General features: G+C 38.8%; 1 protein-coding gene across 4 annotated transcripts in view; it reads left to right on the plus strand.

Annotated features, from left to right (window-relative positions):
• MPPED2 (metallophosphoesterase domain containing 2) overlaps positions 1 to 18204 on the plus strand; it is a 163603-nt gene that overhangs the window by 72977 nt on the left and 72422 nt on the right. For all 4 annotated transcript variants that reach the window (XM_011362555.2, XM_011362554.2, XM_023532067.1 and 1 more), the window contains exon 4: positions 13439 to 13664. In XM_011362555.2, coding sequence (XP_011360857.1) covers positions 13439 to 13664 — 226 coding nt within the window. The remainder of the gene's footprint in view (positions 1 to 13438; positions 13665 to 18204) is intronic.

Raw genomic sequence — 18204 nt, forward strand, 5'->3', positions numbered from 1 at the left:
AATTATGTTTGACCTTGCAAAAATACCTTATTTTCCTACTTATGTATCTAATCTCCAGGTTCTAGCCAAAACACTCCAAAGGAATTCATTTTTTAAAAATGTAGTCTTTTTCAAAAAATTTGACCTCCATTTTCAGCACCTCAAGAATCAGTTATACTGGCCTTACCTCCCACTCCGAGGAGAATAATCCTAGTGAAAAATGCTGGTATTTCAGATATAGGCAGAAATGAAATACCATAGTTGAGATGAGCCTATGTTATTATAAGGAGATATTGGTCAAGAAAATCTTTTGTTCAAAACCTTGAGAAACCATCTAGGTGTTTGATACGAAAAAGGGGTGCCATACTGGCTGAGAATAAGCAAACATAGTAAACATAGCCACTTAGTTACTGATGGAAAAAAATGAGTAAAAATTGAGATGTTGGCCTTATAGAGGATCTTTACTATTGAATTTCATCAAAGGCACCTCAGCAGTAGTGTCAGAGATAGAAGGAAAGTTTGGAAGGACGGTGCCTGGATCCAGAGAGGTCATTTCTATTATTTTAAGTTAATAACTGATTTAAGCTCACAGTTAAGGTTGCTAAACAGATGCCTTCCATCGGTCAAATGAAAGAAAATGGCCTTAAACTATAACAGTAGTGGTGGTTTGAAAAAAGTACAGGAAAGAAGACCCCAACCATGAACTTGAGCTGTCCTGAATATCTGTGAGATGTGAAGAAATGAGTAGCCATGTCCTAGGTGGGGTATTGGATGGGACTTATAGGTAGTAGCAGGTTGATTTTAGGAGTCAGGATTCATGATCGTAGGCACAGTCTTCAGAAAAGCCTCTCGGTTTTTCTGAACCTAAATTTCCCGATCTGTGAAACAAATCATTTAAACTATCGTCATCTCAAAAGCTCTGACTGTGTAATTGAATGACATGGTATAGGAAGAGAGGATTGGGAGGAAAAGCAGGAATTCCACCTTGCAGCTAATTTACTGAGTGACCTTTGAGGCGTCATGTAGCCCTGCTGGGTCTTAGTTTCCCAGTCCATAGTAAGAATGATTCTGATCTCTGAGGACTCTCCTAGGTTGGAATGTCAGTGAGCATGGAATTAGAGGATAAGAGGTCAAGGGCATCCTGCTGTCTCTTGATTTTTTTCTTGGAAGCAAAAGGACAAAGCTAGCCCTGTAAGCATGTTAGCTGGATTCTTTCATCTGACCCAGTGACTTGGGGGCCTGAGAAGATGCACACACATGTCCTGTTTGGCCTGGGCAGCAGGCTCATTTGTAAAGAGTGACTCTGCAAAGCCAGCTGTCAAAACAGCAGTGATTTGCCTGAGAGGCCGAGGGGTGAAAAGTTGCAGATGAAGGGATACAAGGAAGAAGAAATACAGACACCTTCCTTAAATAATGAATGGCTATTCCATTAACTTCACTATTGATCATCTCCTCTGAGCTACCTAATTCTGGGAACAAAGGCTATAAAAATCTTTAAATGAGTAATGTTAACCATGCAACAACAGTAATTCCCTTCTCTTTTGAAATTAAAACCCATTATTTGTGTGATGCATATAGTTCGTTCATTAATTTATTTATTCATTTGTTCGCTTTCAACAAAATCGAGTTATTATTGCAAGCCAGGATCTTCGCATCCATCTGTCTTCTCCAACAAAAAATCCCCTCATAACAGATTTCTTAAATCAGATGCAGTCACTCAATTGCAAATGAATAGTATAGTATACCTTGTGACATATATAATTGATGCCATCCTAGGATAAAATAAAAATAAGATTTGTAACACTTTAAAGCCATCTGGAATCTAAAATTGAGGTACTAGCTACTCATATCCTCATGATTCTTAGCCATTCAGGTTGTTCTAACAAAATACCACAGACTGGGTGGCTTGTATACAACAAAAATTTATTTCTCACAGTTCTAAAGGCTGGGAAGTCCAAAATCAAAGTACCTCTTCCTGGTTCATAGATGGTGTCTTCTTGCTGTGCCTTTACATGGTGGAAGGGGCAAGGAAGTCCTTTGGGGTCTCATTTATGAGGGCGCTAATCTCGCTCATGGGGTCTCCAACCTTATGACCTAATCACCTCCCAGAGGTCCCACTTTCAAATATCATCACATTAGGGATTAGGATTTCAACATATGAATTTTAGGGGGACACGAACATTCAGTCCATAACATATGGGTAAGGAATAAAAATGTAGAAAGGGAAATAGACCTTCAGCTCCACTTCCTGGAACCTCAGACCTCAAGGGTCATGGTAGACTTTGCAGAAATCCTTTCTTCCTGAAGAATTATACTACGTGCTTTGTACTATTTCTCCCTAGAGGGGAGGCTGGCAGTATTAGGCCACAAAGCTGTTCCCAAGGAAAGAGATCAGAGACTGTTGGAACTGGTGTTTCAGGGAAACCAAAACCTTACCACCAGCAGGAGACTTTATGATTTTACGTCCCCCAGGAAGTATTCTTTGTAGCTCCTGATTATCTGGAGTTCTTATTAGAAAATTTTGCCAGTTGAGGAGTGAAGGAGAAGCAAAAATGGAAGAGGAAATGAATGTGGTCTCCATTCCCTTCATCTCATTGCTGTCACTACTGATCAAAATAACCTTCCCTGAGAGATTTCTTTTAAATTTTTATTCTCGAAATGCTTCATTAAAATTTTGAGATATAAAATGGGAAAAGTCAATTTTATTGGCTCCTAAACTTTGCTCTATGCGGCTTCCTGTCCAGAGTGCAAATTATTAAAATTGACATAGGATGCGTGTGCAAGGTAATATCCCCTTTCGTAGGCTCTTCACTAAATTTCAAGATATTCTGTAGAGTGGATTAGATTATACAGTGAGTAGGGACTCTGAAAAGAAAATAGAATTGTGTATTGATGCCTTCTGAAATATTATTTGATGGCAATAAAATATTCTCTGAAATTCCCTTCAGAGCGGAGGAAATGGAGTTTGTTTGCAGTAATTGCATTTTCTAGCATTTGCTCTCACACTTTCCAATCTAAGCCAATTGGAACCTGTGATTTGGTTTTGCTTATTGGCAAAAGTACCATGTAAATTGATCTGTGATGCATTTAAAGAAGATGCTTTTGAAAGTTTGGAAATTGAGATGGCTTTTTCTTATTAGATTTCAAGAGTATTAGGGTTCATTTCTATATTTTAGTCTAATGTAATATTAGCCAAATATGTTCTTTTTCAATTTAGTTTTAATCAAGTTCTAGAAGACCATTTTCATCTAGCCCCAGTGGCACTGTTAAGGCAGAGATTTTATTTCCATTGTCAACCTTCTGTTCTGGCTTCGGTGAACCAGCCCCTTGGAATAACTGCAGGCTGAAATCCTCCATTCATTTGCCCAAACACTGTTTCAACATGCAAAAATAATAGTAGTTAGTACAGAAAGATTTTTTATTACTATTTACAGGATTAAGGTGAGAAGAAAAATCTAAAAAGCCTCAAAATCATTAATTTATTTTAAAGAATATGGCCTTTATACCTGTTATTTTTACTTAATTTGATTTTCACCATACTTAATGGTTTAAAATGCAAACACATAGGATTTGCATTCGTTCTTCTAATTATTCTGTAGAATAATTGCCACTTGTTTTAGAATTATTCCTGGAAGGAACATCTTTTCTCAGTTGCTTTTTAAAGGCTTCGTGGGGATAAAATGACAACATATTATTCTTCAGCTCACCATAGACTTTGTCAGTTAACAGTATTGGTTTATTAAAGATATAGATTGAATACTCTTTTATGGTGGTAGGAAGTAGGAGATAGGTGCCTTATCCTGAATGAAGTTACAGTGCAAAACAGGACACAATAAAAATAATAATAACAGTCATCTTTTATATGTCAGGTTTGTATTAGGTCCTTTACTGATCTTACTCAGTCTGCATATCCACTCTGTAATGCAAGTTCCACAATTATTGTCATTTTTTTTCTGGTGAGTAATAATAGGGTTAAATAGCATGTTTTGAGTTTGAGTTTCACATGTAATAAGTAATCGAATGAGAAATTTGGTCCCAAATCTGACTCCAAGGTCCTTGATCTTTTCCTCATGCCATATATACCTACATTCCAGTACGTTTGAGTGATATAAACATGCGCGGAGCTGGTTGAGAGCAGACTCGACAGTTCTTTACCAACTCTAATTGTGACTATCCAGTGAAACCCGGATTTGGATCCAGTTTTCCGAAATTTGAGGAAGTAGATTGAAGAGTCTTTCAGAGCTAGTCTGTTAAATAGAACTTGTTGTATGGGATATAAATCTTTCTCAACAAGGCAAGACCCTCCTTCCTAAGGAAGATGTTGGACAAGATAAATAGTGAGGAGAGTATGTTCGGTTCCAGTTGTCCAGCCAGGTGATAATACTCAAATATAATTGGAGCCATGCTGCAGTAGACAGTTACCACCAACCACCACAGCTTCACATGTAGAACATGCCGTGTTATTCTGGGTGGCAACTTAGGGAAATGAAGAGGACACCATCATTCATTTTTACTACCTTATGGTTGTCTTTTAAAATGAATGAGAGCATGAGAATGTTTAAGTCACGAAAAGTTATGTTGGAAGGTTATGATTGAGACAGGAATGCATGCAAACAAGTTGCTGCTAAGCAACAATAGTCTCTTGAGTTGTTTTCAAGTTCCTAATAATTATGGGTACTAACGGCCTGCTCCCTCGTGGTTTGCACTTCTTAGTTATGTGACTACTTGGATCCAGAGGGAATCTGCTTTCCTGGGTGGGGGATAGACCTTTGTCTCCTTTGTGTAGATGAAGGCGTATAATATCTCCTGGTGCCTTGGGATTTTTTTATGGAGCATTTCAGCTATGGTTTCTTATACTAGCCCTAATTCCCGCAGCAGACCACTGGGCTTTCACTCAGTATTCCTTACTTTCTCCTGGGTTTCTGGCTTAGCCCTGACATTATTGTAATATAGTTTTCTGTGTTTAATATTTCTTAGACTTGGTTTCCCATTGCAAGCATGGAAGAAACCCTAATGCATGAGTTTCAGAGGAGAAGGTAGCAGTCTGAACATGCTGTGTGGCTCCATCAGCAAGTGTGAGTATTAACGTTAGAGCTGTCAGGACTTGTGAAAATTAATGGAGCCTGACGGGGGACAGACTGAGGTCAGAGACAGAGCTTACCCTGATAGAATGTTTCTGGTGGCTTTGCAGCTCAGGCAAGTGAATGCAAACCGTGGAGCCAAGAGGATTGCTGGAAGTTCATTCGTTCATTTAACGAGTAGATTGTGGGCACCAACTAAGTGTCAAGCATTTTCCTAGGTGCTGGAAGATCAGCAGGGAGAGGTGAGCTCTGTCCACTTATAGTGGAGAGGGCCCTCTTTATGCCTCCAGGCTGGACTCAGCTTTTCTCTGCTCTTACCCCCCACCAATCATCAGCAAAGGAATTTAGATGCCATATCTCCTTAGTCCATCCTGCAGCCTCATAGTTCTTCCATCCTTGATGCCATTGTTTTTTTTCTTTTCTTTTCGTACTCCTGCAAAATTTTCTGCTTGGCCAGTTTTCAGTCCCAAGTTATTCTTACTCAGTCCTAAGTGGAATATAGAGACTTCAAGAGTTTGAACATTTTCCCTCTCTGCTAGTCACAATATTTAAAATATGATAATTTTAAACAGAAAAAAAATTGCTTTCTTTCAGCCACCTTGGGGATATAACAAGGTCCCTTTATAACACTGGCTTAAGGAACAGTGTTTTAAAATAGGGCCCTGGCACTGCCCCGGGCAGGCTAAAGGTTTCGGCAATGAGATTGAATTGCAGTATAGCTCTTTTGGTTAGGAACATTCCGTAATAATAGATCCAACTATATATCTGTTTTATCCTTTTTAATCTCAGAAAGTTAGTTTATTTCTAGCACATTGGCAAGGGAAAGTGAGCCCGAAGTTTGTGCCTTGTGAGTATGGTTTTCCTGGGCATCTGAGAGCCATAGCCGGTTCTCCTGACTTGTCATCTCTGTGTTACTTTCTTCTTTCTACATAGTGAGCTTTGTTTAATGAGTGTTAGGCCACAAACATTTTTTGGTTTTCTCATTTATTTTCAAAGTCTGTAAGAGTCTGGAGAGGAGTGGGCTTAGAGATTGGAGAGCTTGAAATTTGTCACCTTTATACAACTAGGTTTTCTTTTATCCAGAAGACCTGGCAAGCCAGGCTTGCTTTGAGAGGAATAACTACTGTTGTACTTTGGGTTTGTTTTGCCTTTTTTCTCTTGGTTTTAGCGGAATAAATAAGAGATAGCAGTCAATTAGCCTTATCAGATCCCTGATAAAAATGGGGCATGGGGAAGGTGATATTTGTCATTAGTCACAGCCTGATGGCTATTTGGTTGCAGTGAGGAGTATGGTGCAAGAGCCGTCTTCTAGCAGGTGGCAGGAAGATTCCCAAGAAAAGTGACTATTTTGAAATTGACCTTGGATTTTGATTAGACCCGAACTTGAGTTTTCTAGAGGAATACATTCTATAATGATTTATAGCAGAAACGTATATTACAGTTGTATAATACTTAATTAATACTTAATTTTGAGGCACATTAACTTTTATTGGTCGTGTGTGGTGGAGGGCAAGCTCGCAAGTAATCCTTTTTGGCCAAAGCAGTGCTTGTATGTTTATTTTAAAATGGTGATGCACGTGTGCCCTAGTCCTCACTGCTCTCTATCACTTCTACCCAGTCCAATTCACGTTTTCATTTTACCTCTCTGGTTCCTATAGGCATTTGGGCTTATTACCTTGAACTTCTATTTTCTTGTCAAAGTCTCCTCTTAGTTCTCATAATGTAGCCATCAAATTTTTAAATTCTGAGACTCTGCATAAAGTTGGGCTGAGGAGCTTTTTTCCTTCTTGTGACCTTCCTGTGACCTTCTCCTCCTTGGGTCGGCTCCCAAATTCTTCTGGGAGCCAGCAGGTAAGAAATTACACCCACAGCTGTAGCAGTGTTTGGAGAATGCCTTAATTGAGCCAGGTTGTGTGTTTTCATAGTGTGAGGCTTGATGTCCCCTGGAGGAGAAATCCATGATACAGCTAGAGGAACATTTAAAATGGGAGTTCTATTTCACGATAAAAACAAAAATGGCCAAGCCTGCCTAGAACTAGAGAAGAGATCACTGTAGGTGGAGGATGGTGTGATGTTGAGAGGTAGGTCTTCAGGTCTTCGGTCAGACTTCATAAGGCTGTGAGGGACTTGGAGTCACCTGAAGGGATGACTCAGACAGGATGCAGAAGAGCTATTCTTGTCTCACTTGTGCCACGAATGTGGCCTGTGACTTTGCTTAGTGAGTGCAGCACCCTCTGGCACTCAGTTTCTTCATCAGTGACATGGAAGTGGACCAATTATTGACTTTTAAAAATATTTTTAAGTCAGGGGTAATTTTCTTCAAATGAAAACTTTCCCCAAATTGTAAAATAAAGGAAAACAGTGCTGCTGTGATGAACATGGGAACAGGGTTCTCCCCTCTGCCTTTGTCTCTTTCCTCATGTAGCCCTGCTCCAGCCGTGGAAGGCTCACAGAGCACAGCTTTCACATCACTAGGTCAGGTTGTCCCTGAGGATACTTCTGGATTCGTGTTCCATGATTCACGGGAGCCACTTTAAGTGACACATTAAATGTCCAGAATTTGTTTTAAAGACTGGAGGCTGACCTTGACACAATTTATTATGTATCTACTTTAAAGTTGTTATGGACTTAGCAGTCATGTGCATACGTCAAAATCTTAAACTTGTCTAAATATTCTATTTCTCTATACACACTCATAGGAGAGTACCCATATCAGATTCTATGACAATATTAGGGCCATTTCAAATGAATAGTCACTGTTGAGAGAAGTAGAGTTGGGATGTTATGAATCACAGGGTTTACTATTTGTTGTGGATGAGAAGCCTATCTTGGCACATTTTTTGGTATTGAATAAATATTAGAAGAGATGGGGGCTGGACAACAGAAAGAGGAAAGAAGCGGTGTGTTCAAGGTACACATTTTGCAAGGTTAGAATTACCTTGACGGAAGTGTCTGGGTTTGCGCCATTTACAGCTCGAAGGCCCTGTAGGCCCACCCACCATCACCTCTAGATCCAGATGCCTTAAACCTTAATAATGCTTTTGTTAACTTGAGGGACACCTTGGAGCATGCTGGTTTCTGCCCTTGGAAAATCAAAGTTTTCTTTTCCATCTTCAGATGTTTTTCTTTGAGAATAGTGACATTGTGTCATTGTGGCCAGGCAGTGATCCAATTTGTGGATAAACTAATATTTTCTTGGATAGTAGCTGAGAAAGGTTAATCATTATAAAAAGATATTATAACACAGCTACTGAGTGATTATGAAGTGTTAAAAACTGTAGATTCTTTACATGCACTATTGTTTAATACACACCAAATCTTAGGGGTAGTATTATTTTCCCATTTTTTTCAGGAAACCATAGTTTAAAAAGAGGTTGTTGGAGATTATTTGGCTAGAATGCATTTGTGGATAGAATGCATTTAGGAGGACAGTGAGACACTGATTCCTAGATGGCAAGCTCAATTCCTAGAATTCTCCTAGGGAAGTTCCTGGAAACTCTTGCAGAGGTTCATTCATTCCTTCACATATTTATTTAATAGAAGTTGTGTGTCTGCCATTTAGAAAGTATTGAATGGAGTACTTTGGGTCAAACAAGGAACCATAAGCCGTGATCCATGCCTTCAAAGACCTCGTAGTCTAGGGGGAGACAAGTCATCTGCAAAAAGCAAATGTAAAAACTAATTAACATGCACTCATTGTTTACTCCACACCATGCATGAGCTTTAGTAGCTTTTTCGCATTTTATCCTGAACACAACCTATGAGGTCTGTGCAGTTATTACCCCCATTTGTTAGCGCGCTTTAGAGATCATAAGGACTCTGTCTGAGGCTGTGCAGCTAAGGTCATCACCAAGGTCACGTGGCAAAGCCTGTAAAGTCCCCACTCTTAACCTCATGCTGCCTCCATGATTTAAATGATAATAGTTTAAAAACTGAATCATGAAGACGAGAAATGTGAGACATACGGTAAGAAAATATTAAATAATACCCATAGAAGTAAAGATGAGAGAGTGTACTGAGTCAGCTGGGATGCAAAAGGAGCTAAGGAAGAAAAGAGAGGAAAGGAACTATCAGAGAGGGAGGAGGGAAACTGGAGAGTACAGTATCAATGATCAAGGGAATGGATACTTTGAGGGACAAGGATGTCACTGTGGTGTGATTAATGGAGATGAGAACTGAAGTCTTGGTTTGGCTATTAAGAAGTCATAATCGACATTCCAGGAAAGCTTTTAGAAGAGAATAGAAACAGAAGCCAAATTGTATTTGGTAAATTCCGAGTAACTATTTGTCCCTAAATTGCTATTTCAAATAATAGAGCGGCCCCTCGGGCAACACAAACATGACAAGTGGGTCATGTGTGAGAAGTAATAGGGATTGGAGAGGTCTGTGGCACATTGGAGGCCAGTGTTGCCTGATCTTTTGATTTTCTAAGGAAATTAGAAACCCAGAATTTTTTTGTATGGTATCTCCTCATTTCTAAAACTTAATTCATTTTTTTTTTTTAAATAAGACACAGTCGAGGGCTAACTATAATATATCTGTGGGCCAAATTTGGCCTACTAGCTGCAAGATTCTGGAATCCTCTTTCCGGAAGTTTAGAAGTGAAATGAGAAAGCATCTCAAAGAAGAAGAAAGGTTAGGGATGGTTTAGGATTGTATGTGAGGGGCGTGTGTGTGTGTGTGTATGTGTGTGTGTGTGTGTGTGTGTGTGTGTGTATAGGGCAGCTTATTTTTGTTTCCTTGGGGTGGGTAAACATAAACTCACTAAGGAGGAGGCTTAAATAGAGAGTGACGTCTGGAAAAGGAAAATGCCAGTGGGAATGGGAGGAGTGGGATTGAGGCCAATTATTAGGAAGAAGAGAAGATACAAACAGACAGGGTGATAGGAAAGTAAACATGAAGAAGTAAAGGGAGACTACCGTGAGGTAGAGGACACGTTGTATGCCAGTTGGGGAGTCAAAAGGAGACTGGGAACTAGACAAGAACCTGGAAAAGTTTTGTAATGGCTGCTTAGAGAATAGTCAGTGGCAAGGGTGTGGGATGATTAGAAATGTAGAGTAGCAGTGAAAACCCAGTTGACTTTCATTATCCTTCAGTTTTTAAGTGAGCATCTATTTATGTGACACCACTAGGCAATACAGATATAATAGAAGAGACAGATTAGAATAAGACTTAATTGTTGCCTCCAAGAGCTTATGGTCTCACTTATGGTCTATAGCTCTAACTTGAACTGATGGGCTAGTTTGCAACATATAGTCATTCATTTGCTACAGTCATCACTTTGGCATATCTGTGAATTATCTGTACAATTATTTGCTCAATATTTTTGTTTAAATCATCTCATCTATCTAAAAATAGAAAAGTGAAAATAGAAATGAAAAAATAGAAAAACGAAGCTATGTATCATTACTTGCGCTGTTATATTGTATTTTTTTCAAATATGTGTTTTTAAAACATATAAAACTATTTGACATTTTGCCAAAAGTTCATCTCTATTTCACCTAACATAATCTTGTGTATCACCAATAGAATATATATCATATGTTGAGAAAGATGGAACTGGTTAGCTGTATAGTTCTTTAGGTCATTAGAAGCAAGAATTTTTCCATGCCGGAAAAATTGTAATATGGCTTTGATTTTTTTATTCAGGCAGGTCGGCTTCCATGGGTTGATCTGAATAAAATGGATAAAAGCAGGCACCTCTTTGACAATTTTAAAATGATACTATTTGAATACCAAGAAGTTTGGAGCTTCACTGCAGAGCCTTCCAAATTAATCTAGTCTGGAAAAAAAGCTAAAATGCCATCAAGTAACAGGAGATTTGTCAGCTGCCCTGCTTACACTTTTCATATAAAACATAAAGGTTGGCAGATTATAGATGAAAGGTCAGTTCAGCAGAAAAGAAAATATATCAGACAATCTCATAACATAGGTAACAGAAAATGGAAGTCAGAAACTACTATTGGATTCTCGGAAAGAGATGAGTTTGTTGGCAATGTGTAAATATCATCACTGTTTCTGCGGCTGTTCATTTTGGTGGCTACTTCTTTATGTCAAGTCTCCAAATTTGATTTAAAAGACACCGAGGAGTCCTGTCTTCCTGAGGAAGATTTACTTTGCAGCAGTTTTACTTTTTTTTTTTTTTAAATTGGTCTGAAGGGGAAAAATGTACTTCCTTTCCCTTATTTCCTAGTCTCACCCGTGCCATTTCTGAACCAAAGCTCTAAAATGGAAAAAGCAAGAAGCCAAGCCCTCTTGCAAGAGCAGTGGTGCATAAAGAAATGGTTTACAGTGAGTCTATCATCATGAATGATTAAAAGGGAACCGGGCAGCTACAGCGTGACTTGTACAAATAGAGTTGCTGAAAGATTCACGCTGGTAGGACCTGCTTGGAACAGATTACTGTCCAGGAAAAATGTTTCAGCCCATTCTGGTCTTGGGAGCACAGGTGAATCTTGGGGTGAGCTATTAAGCCGGTAGGGTCATGGAGCCATGATATTAGAGTTGTGGGGCATCTCACAAATTGCCAGTGTGTGCAGTGCTGGGAATTTGCATCCTGTTAATACATCTTTCATCTGTATTTTAAGTGCAGGGAATTGTGCAAAATATCATACTATCCAAGTAGCTTGCAATGTAATCACACTCCTTACTGCCTTATGCTAGTGAAAATTGTAAACTCGCATAAACATGCATTTGAGAGAAGCTTCCTGTTTTCCATGAGCTGTTCACCTTGCAAATAACTGAGACCAAAAGCATGTCACACAACACCGTGGGCTAGTAGTCAAGGATACCCATTGACGCTTGGCCACAGTATTTTCAGTTTCATTGTTCTACAGTGTTATTCTCTGTATACTTTCATGTCTCTCTTCAGCCTTCCCTATATACACAATTTTATTACTGTTAGAAACCTAAAAAGTGAAAGCTAAAGAAAAACCAGTAGCGTCACAAGGCATATTCCGGCAATCTTAAAAATCGCTTCAGTGTTAGCAGATACGTTTGCAGTGTGCTGCTGGGATTGTGGACCTTACAGTGTAATCTCTGTAGTTTGCATTGCTAAGATCTAAATAGATTTATGACAAAATTTGCCCCTCCCCCCAAAATATAATTCTCTTCCCCACTAAGCTTCATTAATTAAATCATTGACTCTGACCTGCTGGTAAGGACCAGTTCTTACAAGTGTATCCAGATTCCTGCTAGTGGTAACTTTCATTCTTCCTGGAATAACAGGAAACATTAATTTTGCGTTGCACCCAGGAGTCTTGGGAAGCTGGAATTATAGGCACCATTGTCCTGCCCTATTTCCTCTCAAAAATAAAATGAAATGAAATAAAATAAAATGAGCAGCAGCCCAGCGGTAAGGCTTGAGGGATGGATAATGAAAATGAATAGAAAAGGGCATTAATTTCAGGATGGGGACAGCTGCCGGGCACTATCTCCCTTTGGATTTTGGTTCTTATAGCATCACGGTGAGTTATTAATATGTATGATCCGTACTTTATTCAAACATTATAAATCTATGCAGAAGTCTGGTGTTTGGGTTTTCCTTTATAGCTTTCATTCTTCTTCCCAGAATTATCTCATTTTGATCGGGAAACTTTTGCATAAAAAGCACACATCGAGAACTCACATTTCCATACCATAAATATTAAAAGGGGGTTAAGCTTTACAATTTCTTTTCCCATCCCCAATGGATGGAAAGTTAGCCTTCTAATGGGGGGAGACAGCATTATTAATGTTTTTTTTTTTTAATTTATAAGCCAAAAGATAAACTTTAACTTGCAGTATGAAATTGTACCATGTAGTTTTGAATTTATGTAAATTGTGGAATGCTTGGCTATGCCATGTCTTTTGTATGAGGGATATACTAAAAATCTAGCAGTTATCTGAGTTGTTAAGAATAGTCGGTCGGCTTATTTTTTTTTATTAAAGTGTAGATGGCATTCGATATTATATTAGTTTCTGATGTACAACATGATAGTTCTATATTTATATGCCTTACAATGTGATCGGCTTATTTTTTGAGGACCAAACCAAGTCCAGACCTTTTTTAAAAATCGTGATTAAAGTGCTTTTTGCTGGATTCATCACAGCGTGGATTCGGCACAGTGAATCTGTAGTATACAGAACAGAGAAATGGAACTAGAAAACTTAATGTCTTCTTAGTAGCTTTTTAGCTTCTTAGCGGCTTTCCATCTCCTGTTTATTGTCATTTTTGTTAGCATAAAGGAGTAGTCATAAATTTTGGTTCCCATGGAAATATAAAGGAATGCATGAGCTATTTCATTTGTGTATACCGTCTGCTAATCACACAGTCTCGGCGGCTGTTCTTCATAATGGGAAATGAACGTGCTAATTGGTGCTCTCTTTTCTTATTTCAGGAAACCTGCCATATGAATATAAAATAGTGATTGCTGGGAATCACGAACTGACATTTGATAAGGAATTCATGGCAGACCTTGTTAAACAGGACTACTACCGTTTCCCCTCTGTGTCCAAATTGAAACCAGAGGACTTTGACAACGTTCAGTCCCTCCTGACAAACAGTATTTACTTACAAGACTCGGAGGTAACAGTGAAGGGATTCAGGATATACGGTGCACCTTGGTAAGTGTTCATTCCAACAGTCTTGCCCTCCGTTTCTTTCCCGCTTAGGACTAAGAAAGCATGTTGCAGACTTAGGTGCTTCAAATGAAAAAGATAAGGCTGAACGAAACATTATTGCTGTATTTCCAGCATAACACATAGTCCGGCACTGCTGCAAAGGGCAGTGCTTGTTTTCATTGTGATGCAGATGTGTTTAGGCAAGTAGGACTTTAGCAGATGTGCGTGGGGCTGCATGGGTATTTGTGGGACACAGCAGGACTGGAGGGACCATCACCACTGTTCCCTTTCAAGAAGATTTAGCTACTCTGAACATTCCACCAGCCTTAAGTAACTCATTTCCCTCTCATTTTATGGTGGAAGCTCTCATAAAATACCTTTCTTAGATTAAGGTTTCTCAATTCTGGCTACATATCAGAATCATCTGACCAACTCTGAAGAAATACAGATTTTGAAACCCTATCCTCTGAGACTCTGATTCTCCTTCCTGAGGTGAAGCCCAGTAATCTGTTTTTTTTTTTTTTTTTCCAAAGCTCCCCATAGGAGAATGATGCACAGGCAGTTTGGAAGTCACAGATTGAGAGCTCAGTACTGGAGTTCTCAGCACTGAGCTCTAGAAAACTTGAAGCAGGTGCATATTTTGGGGAGCTAGACAGGAAGCATTTTGATCTTGCCTTTATCAGTTGTTAATTGTCTGGTTATGAAGAAGTTAATTCAAAGAGGATGAGCCTCAGTTTCTGCATCTCTAAGAGGGTGAAAATAATACCTACTTTAGAGAGTTATTATGAAGATTAAATTAGATGACGTTTGCAATGGATTTAAAAGAGTACCTTGTAGTTTGCTTAATTACCGCTCTTTCTGGTTTCGGCTCTGCCACTAAGTATTTGTGAACTTGAGCCTCCAAAGTCAGTTTTTTCATCTTTAAAATGGGACTGTTAGAAGATCAGTATAAAAGAAGTCTTGGATTTTTATTTATTTATTTATTTATTTATTTATTTATTTATTTACTTTTTGAGAGCTCTATATTAACTTTTACTCACCCAACCTGGAAAAGTATCCCAGTCCTGCCCTAGGCGTTGCAGATAAAGCTGGAGGAGGACAGAGTAAATTCAAATTGGCCACCCAATTCAACAATTTACTTTGTCCTCTGTAGAATAGAAAGTTGAGATATTTTCTGTAAATATTTTTTTTCTAGCTTTACAGGAAGTGCATTTGTGTTTAAAATCAACGTGGCAATGATTGTGAACTCTTAATTGAGTCTTTACTTTATGCCAGGCACTATTTTAAGTCCTTTATAGCTATCGTCTCATTTTCTTTAAAATACCTTTAAGAAATGGGTACTATTAGGATTCTCATTTGGCAGATGAGAAAACTTAGACGCAGAAAGGATAAGTAACTGCCCAGGAATCACACAGATACTAAATGGTAGCGTTCTAAGTGGAGTCCGATGACAGTACAGGACATGACACAGGTGGTGGTGACGATGGTGGTGGTGGTGCAGTAACTGGTGGTTATCATCTGCTGTGGTTACATCCAGCTTTATTAACGTATGTCGCTTAACTTTTTTATATGTGAAAAGGTGGTAAAAGGCAAAGAGATAAAAACAAATTAGTCATATCACACAGAAATCTGAAAACAGATCTCAGGGTAGTGTAGGATGTTGTTATGAGCGTTTGTGTGTAAAGGCAGGAGGGAACGAGCTTTTCCAGCTTTACGGCCTGTTTCTTAGTGACTGCCTTGTGTTGAGGAATGTCCTCTGGCAGAGAAGCTCTACGTGGAGTTACGATCATTTTTTTCAATAACTTCAGATGATTTTTGAAAAATCTTCAAACGGCACAGAAGATTGAAGGCTCTTCCTGAACAAGCAGGACTTTGTGAGATCCCTGGATTGATAGTTGCCAAAATGATGACAGCAGACAAACTTCCTCCGTTATCTGAGCAGATTCAAATATGTTTAGGATCTGGTTTATCTAAATCAGATGATGGCTATGATGAATGAGGGAGTGATTTTGGATCCTGGGCAGATCTTGCAGCATTTCAAGAAATTAAAAAAAAAGAAAAAGGCATAGTAATTTAAATATGTGATGCGATGGGGGATAATTCGTTTTTGGTGGTGTTATAAACTTTGGGCAAAGTTTATGTCTGGGCTGGATTCATATCATTCATAAATTTTTAATTTTAATATTGAGAAGGATGGTAAAGTCAAAAAATTAGGCAGCATTAGTCATCTGAAATGTTACCCTGAAGTTCTCTTTATACATAATTTCTTGGGATTTCGAACTGTTTCTTGCCTAGCACCTCCTTGTGATGAGGGAGATCTTTGCATGGAATTTGTCTCACCCATTGGAATTGTTGCTACTTTGTCTTTTGGCCAAGAATAGAGAGGTTGATGAAAAGGAAATTTTAGTTTCCTCCTATATTTTGGAGGCATCAGTAGTTTAGATCTCACCATGTAAGTTCTTTTGTTAAAATTAATATTCCCAGGACTGCTCATAATCTGAACGATAATTTAAGAATGCCTATATTAGCATTTCTGTGCAGAGAGGACAGATTTTCCCAGCTCTCTCACTTATTCAGCCGTGGGACCCGGAGTGATTTTCTGAAGCGCTCCATACATCTGTTTTCTCATCTTTAAAGTGGGAGATAGTAACATTACTTCCCTCACATGGTTGTTAGGAAGAAAAATGTGTTAATGCATCCACAGCATGCAGAAGGCTTCCTGGCATAAAGTATTTGAGAAGTGTTAGCTATTACTAATATATGCTTTACACCTTTCTCCACTTCGAATGAAGACTGTTGTACTTTGAATCAGGTGGGGTGGGTTCTAGCTCCAGGTTAGCCTCTGCTGATTGGGTGACATAGGCGAATTACTTAACTTCTCTATTGGTAAAAACAGGGGCAATGAAGTCTGCCCAAGTCTCTCTCATATAGCACTTAAATGTTCATTAAATCAGAATCTTCAAAGAGTAAACATATTTGCGAGCATGCTTGATTCTTTTAAGATTTTGTACAATTTTTAACCTCTCTGACTATTAAGAATTTGACTAGAAGCCAAGCTACCACTTTTCTCCCTTCAGAAGTTAGGTTTTTCCATCCCTGAGATTCGCTCATAGGTGAATGCTTGCTTAGTAACTCATTAGATATTGCAACCCTAAAATAATGTAAACCAAAATTTAAGTTTGATTTCCATGCTTTTCCAATGACTTTTTTGGAGGAAATAGTAAGTTCTGATTAGGTCGTATTGCTAGTGGTTTTAATTTAAAAACAAATCAACATAACCTTGATACTAAAGATTTTCATTCTGTCATAAGTTTCCCAAAAGTAATTGCCATCTGACCAGGAAGTTAGCTGTAACTCATGTATGTAAAAAAATGTGGATTGTGACTTGGTCTCAATATAGAAAAGGAATATTAGCCCATATTCATGTTTATAACGTGTAGCAAGGCTGAAAGCTTCTGAAAGATCAGAGAGAATTAAAGCAGTATCTCTTAATTTACAATTTAGCAGGAATTTGTATGTGAAAAATAACTTACAACACTCCAGAGTATTCATGTGTGTTTACAATTGGAGTGCACTGTGGCTCTTCTTAGACTCCCAAGGAAGAGGATTTGGATGTGCTTTGATAGGTCTGGGAAAATTCGGTGGTCTCTACCGAAGAAGTTGTAAGTGGGATGCGTTGTCCTTGGAAGAAGGGCAAGTGTTGACGTATTCCTAGAGTCACCCCTGCCTCAGGAGGCCTTATGGCAGCTTCTGCGGCTTCTGTATGTATCCTTCACCATCTCGTTTTTCCAAGAATTTTGAAGAAAGGAATCAGGTGTGATGTACTGTCATCTTTGGGAGTAGCAGTTCAGTCACATTTTTTCTTAACTTGTGCTGTTATGTTTTTCTTTCCCTCTTAGAGGGACAGAAGAAGAGGGTCTTGAGTTTCCAGGCAGTTAGGTCTGCCCAGGTCTTTGCTGTCACAACAGGAAAGCTTGTGGATTTCTCGTGTCCCCTGAGTTGATACTCTCCGCAAGATGAGTCCTCATTTCCTCTTTATGATCACTCTCAGTTCTGTAATGTCTTTTCCAAGATCTAAGTACGGTTAGAAAGAGGAGACAAAATTCTAATCTGTCAAATATTAGCCACTGTGGTAATTAACTGCCTGTCTGGCCAGGGTAGAAAGGAGGTGGAATTTTAAAGTCATCTTTGTATTTTTGGTTACTGATCTGTAGCCAGCATTTTAGTGCAAGCAGTTTTCGGTAAACTCACTGGTGGGACCTGGCGTTTAAATATCGACTAGACCCTTCTTTTTTTTTCTGATTTCGACTGCTACTCTTTTGATACTAAGATGCTGTGTGGAAAAAAATCTAGGTACTAACAAATCAGCAGCCACACTGTAAAAACTAAAAAGTCTATATTTCTCAGACCTGAGCAGAGCAGTTGTATTGTCCAGCAGCAGCCTGCCCCTCATTCCTCTGTTGAACAGAAATGCAGAGCTGGTCTCCCGTGGCTTTTAATGAATATGAGTGGGGCTTTCCAATGTCCAGGAATTTGATCTTTA

The sequence above is a fragment of the Pteropus vampyrus genome, unplaced genomic scaffold (genome assembly GCF_000151845.1).
Source record: "Pteropus vampyrus isolate Shadow unplaced genomic scaffold, Pvam_2.0 Scaffold76, whole genome shotgun sequence".
Lineage (NCBI taxonomy): Eukaryota > Metazoa > Chordata > Mammalia > Chiroptera > Pteropodidae > Pteropus > Pteropus vampyrus.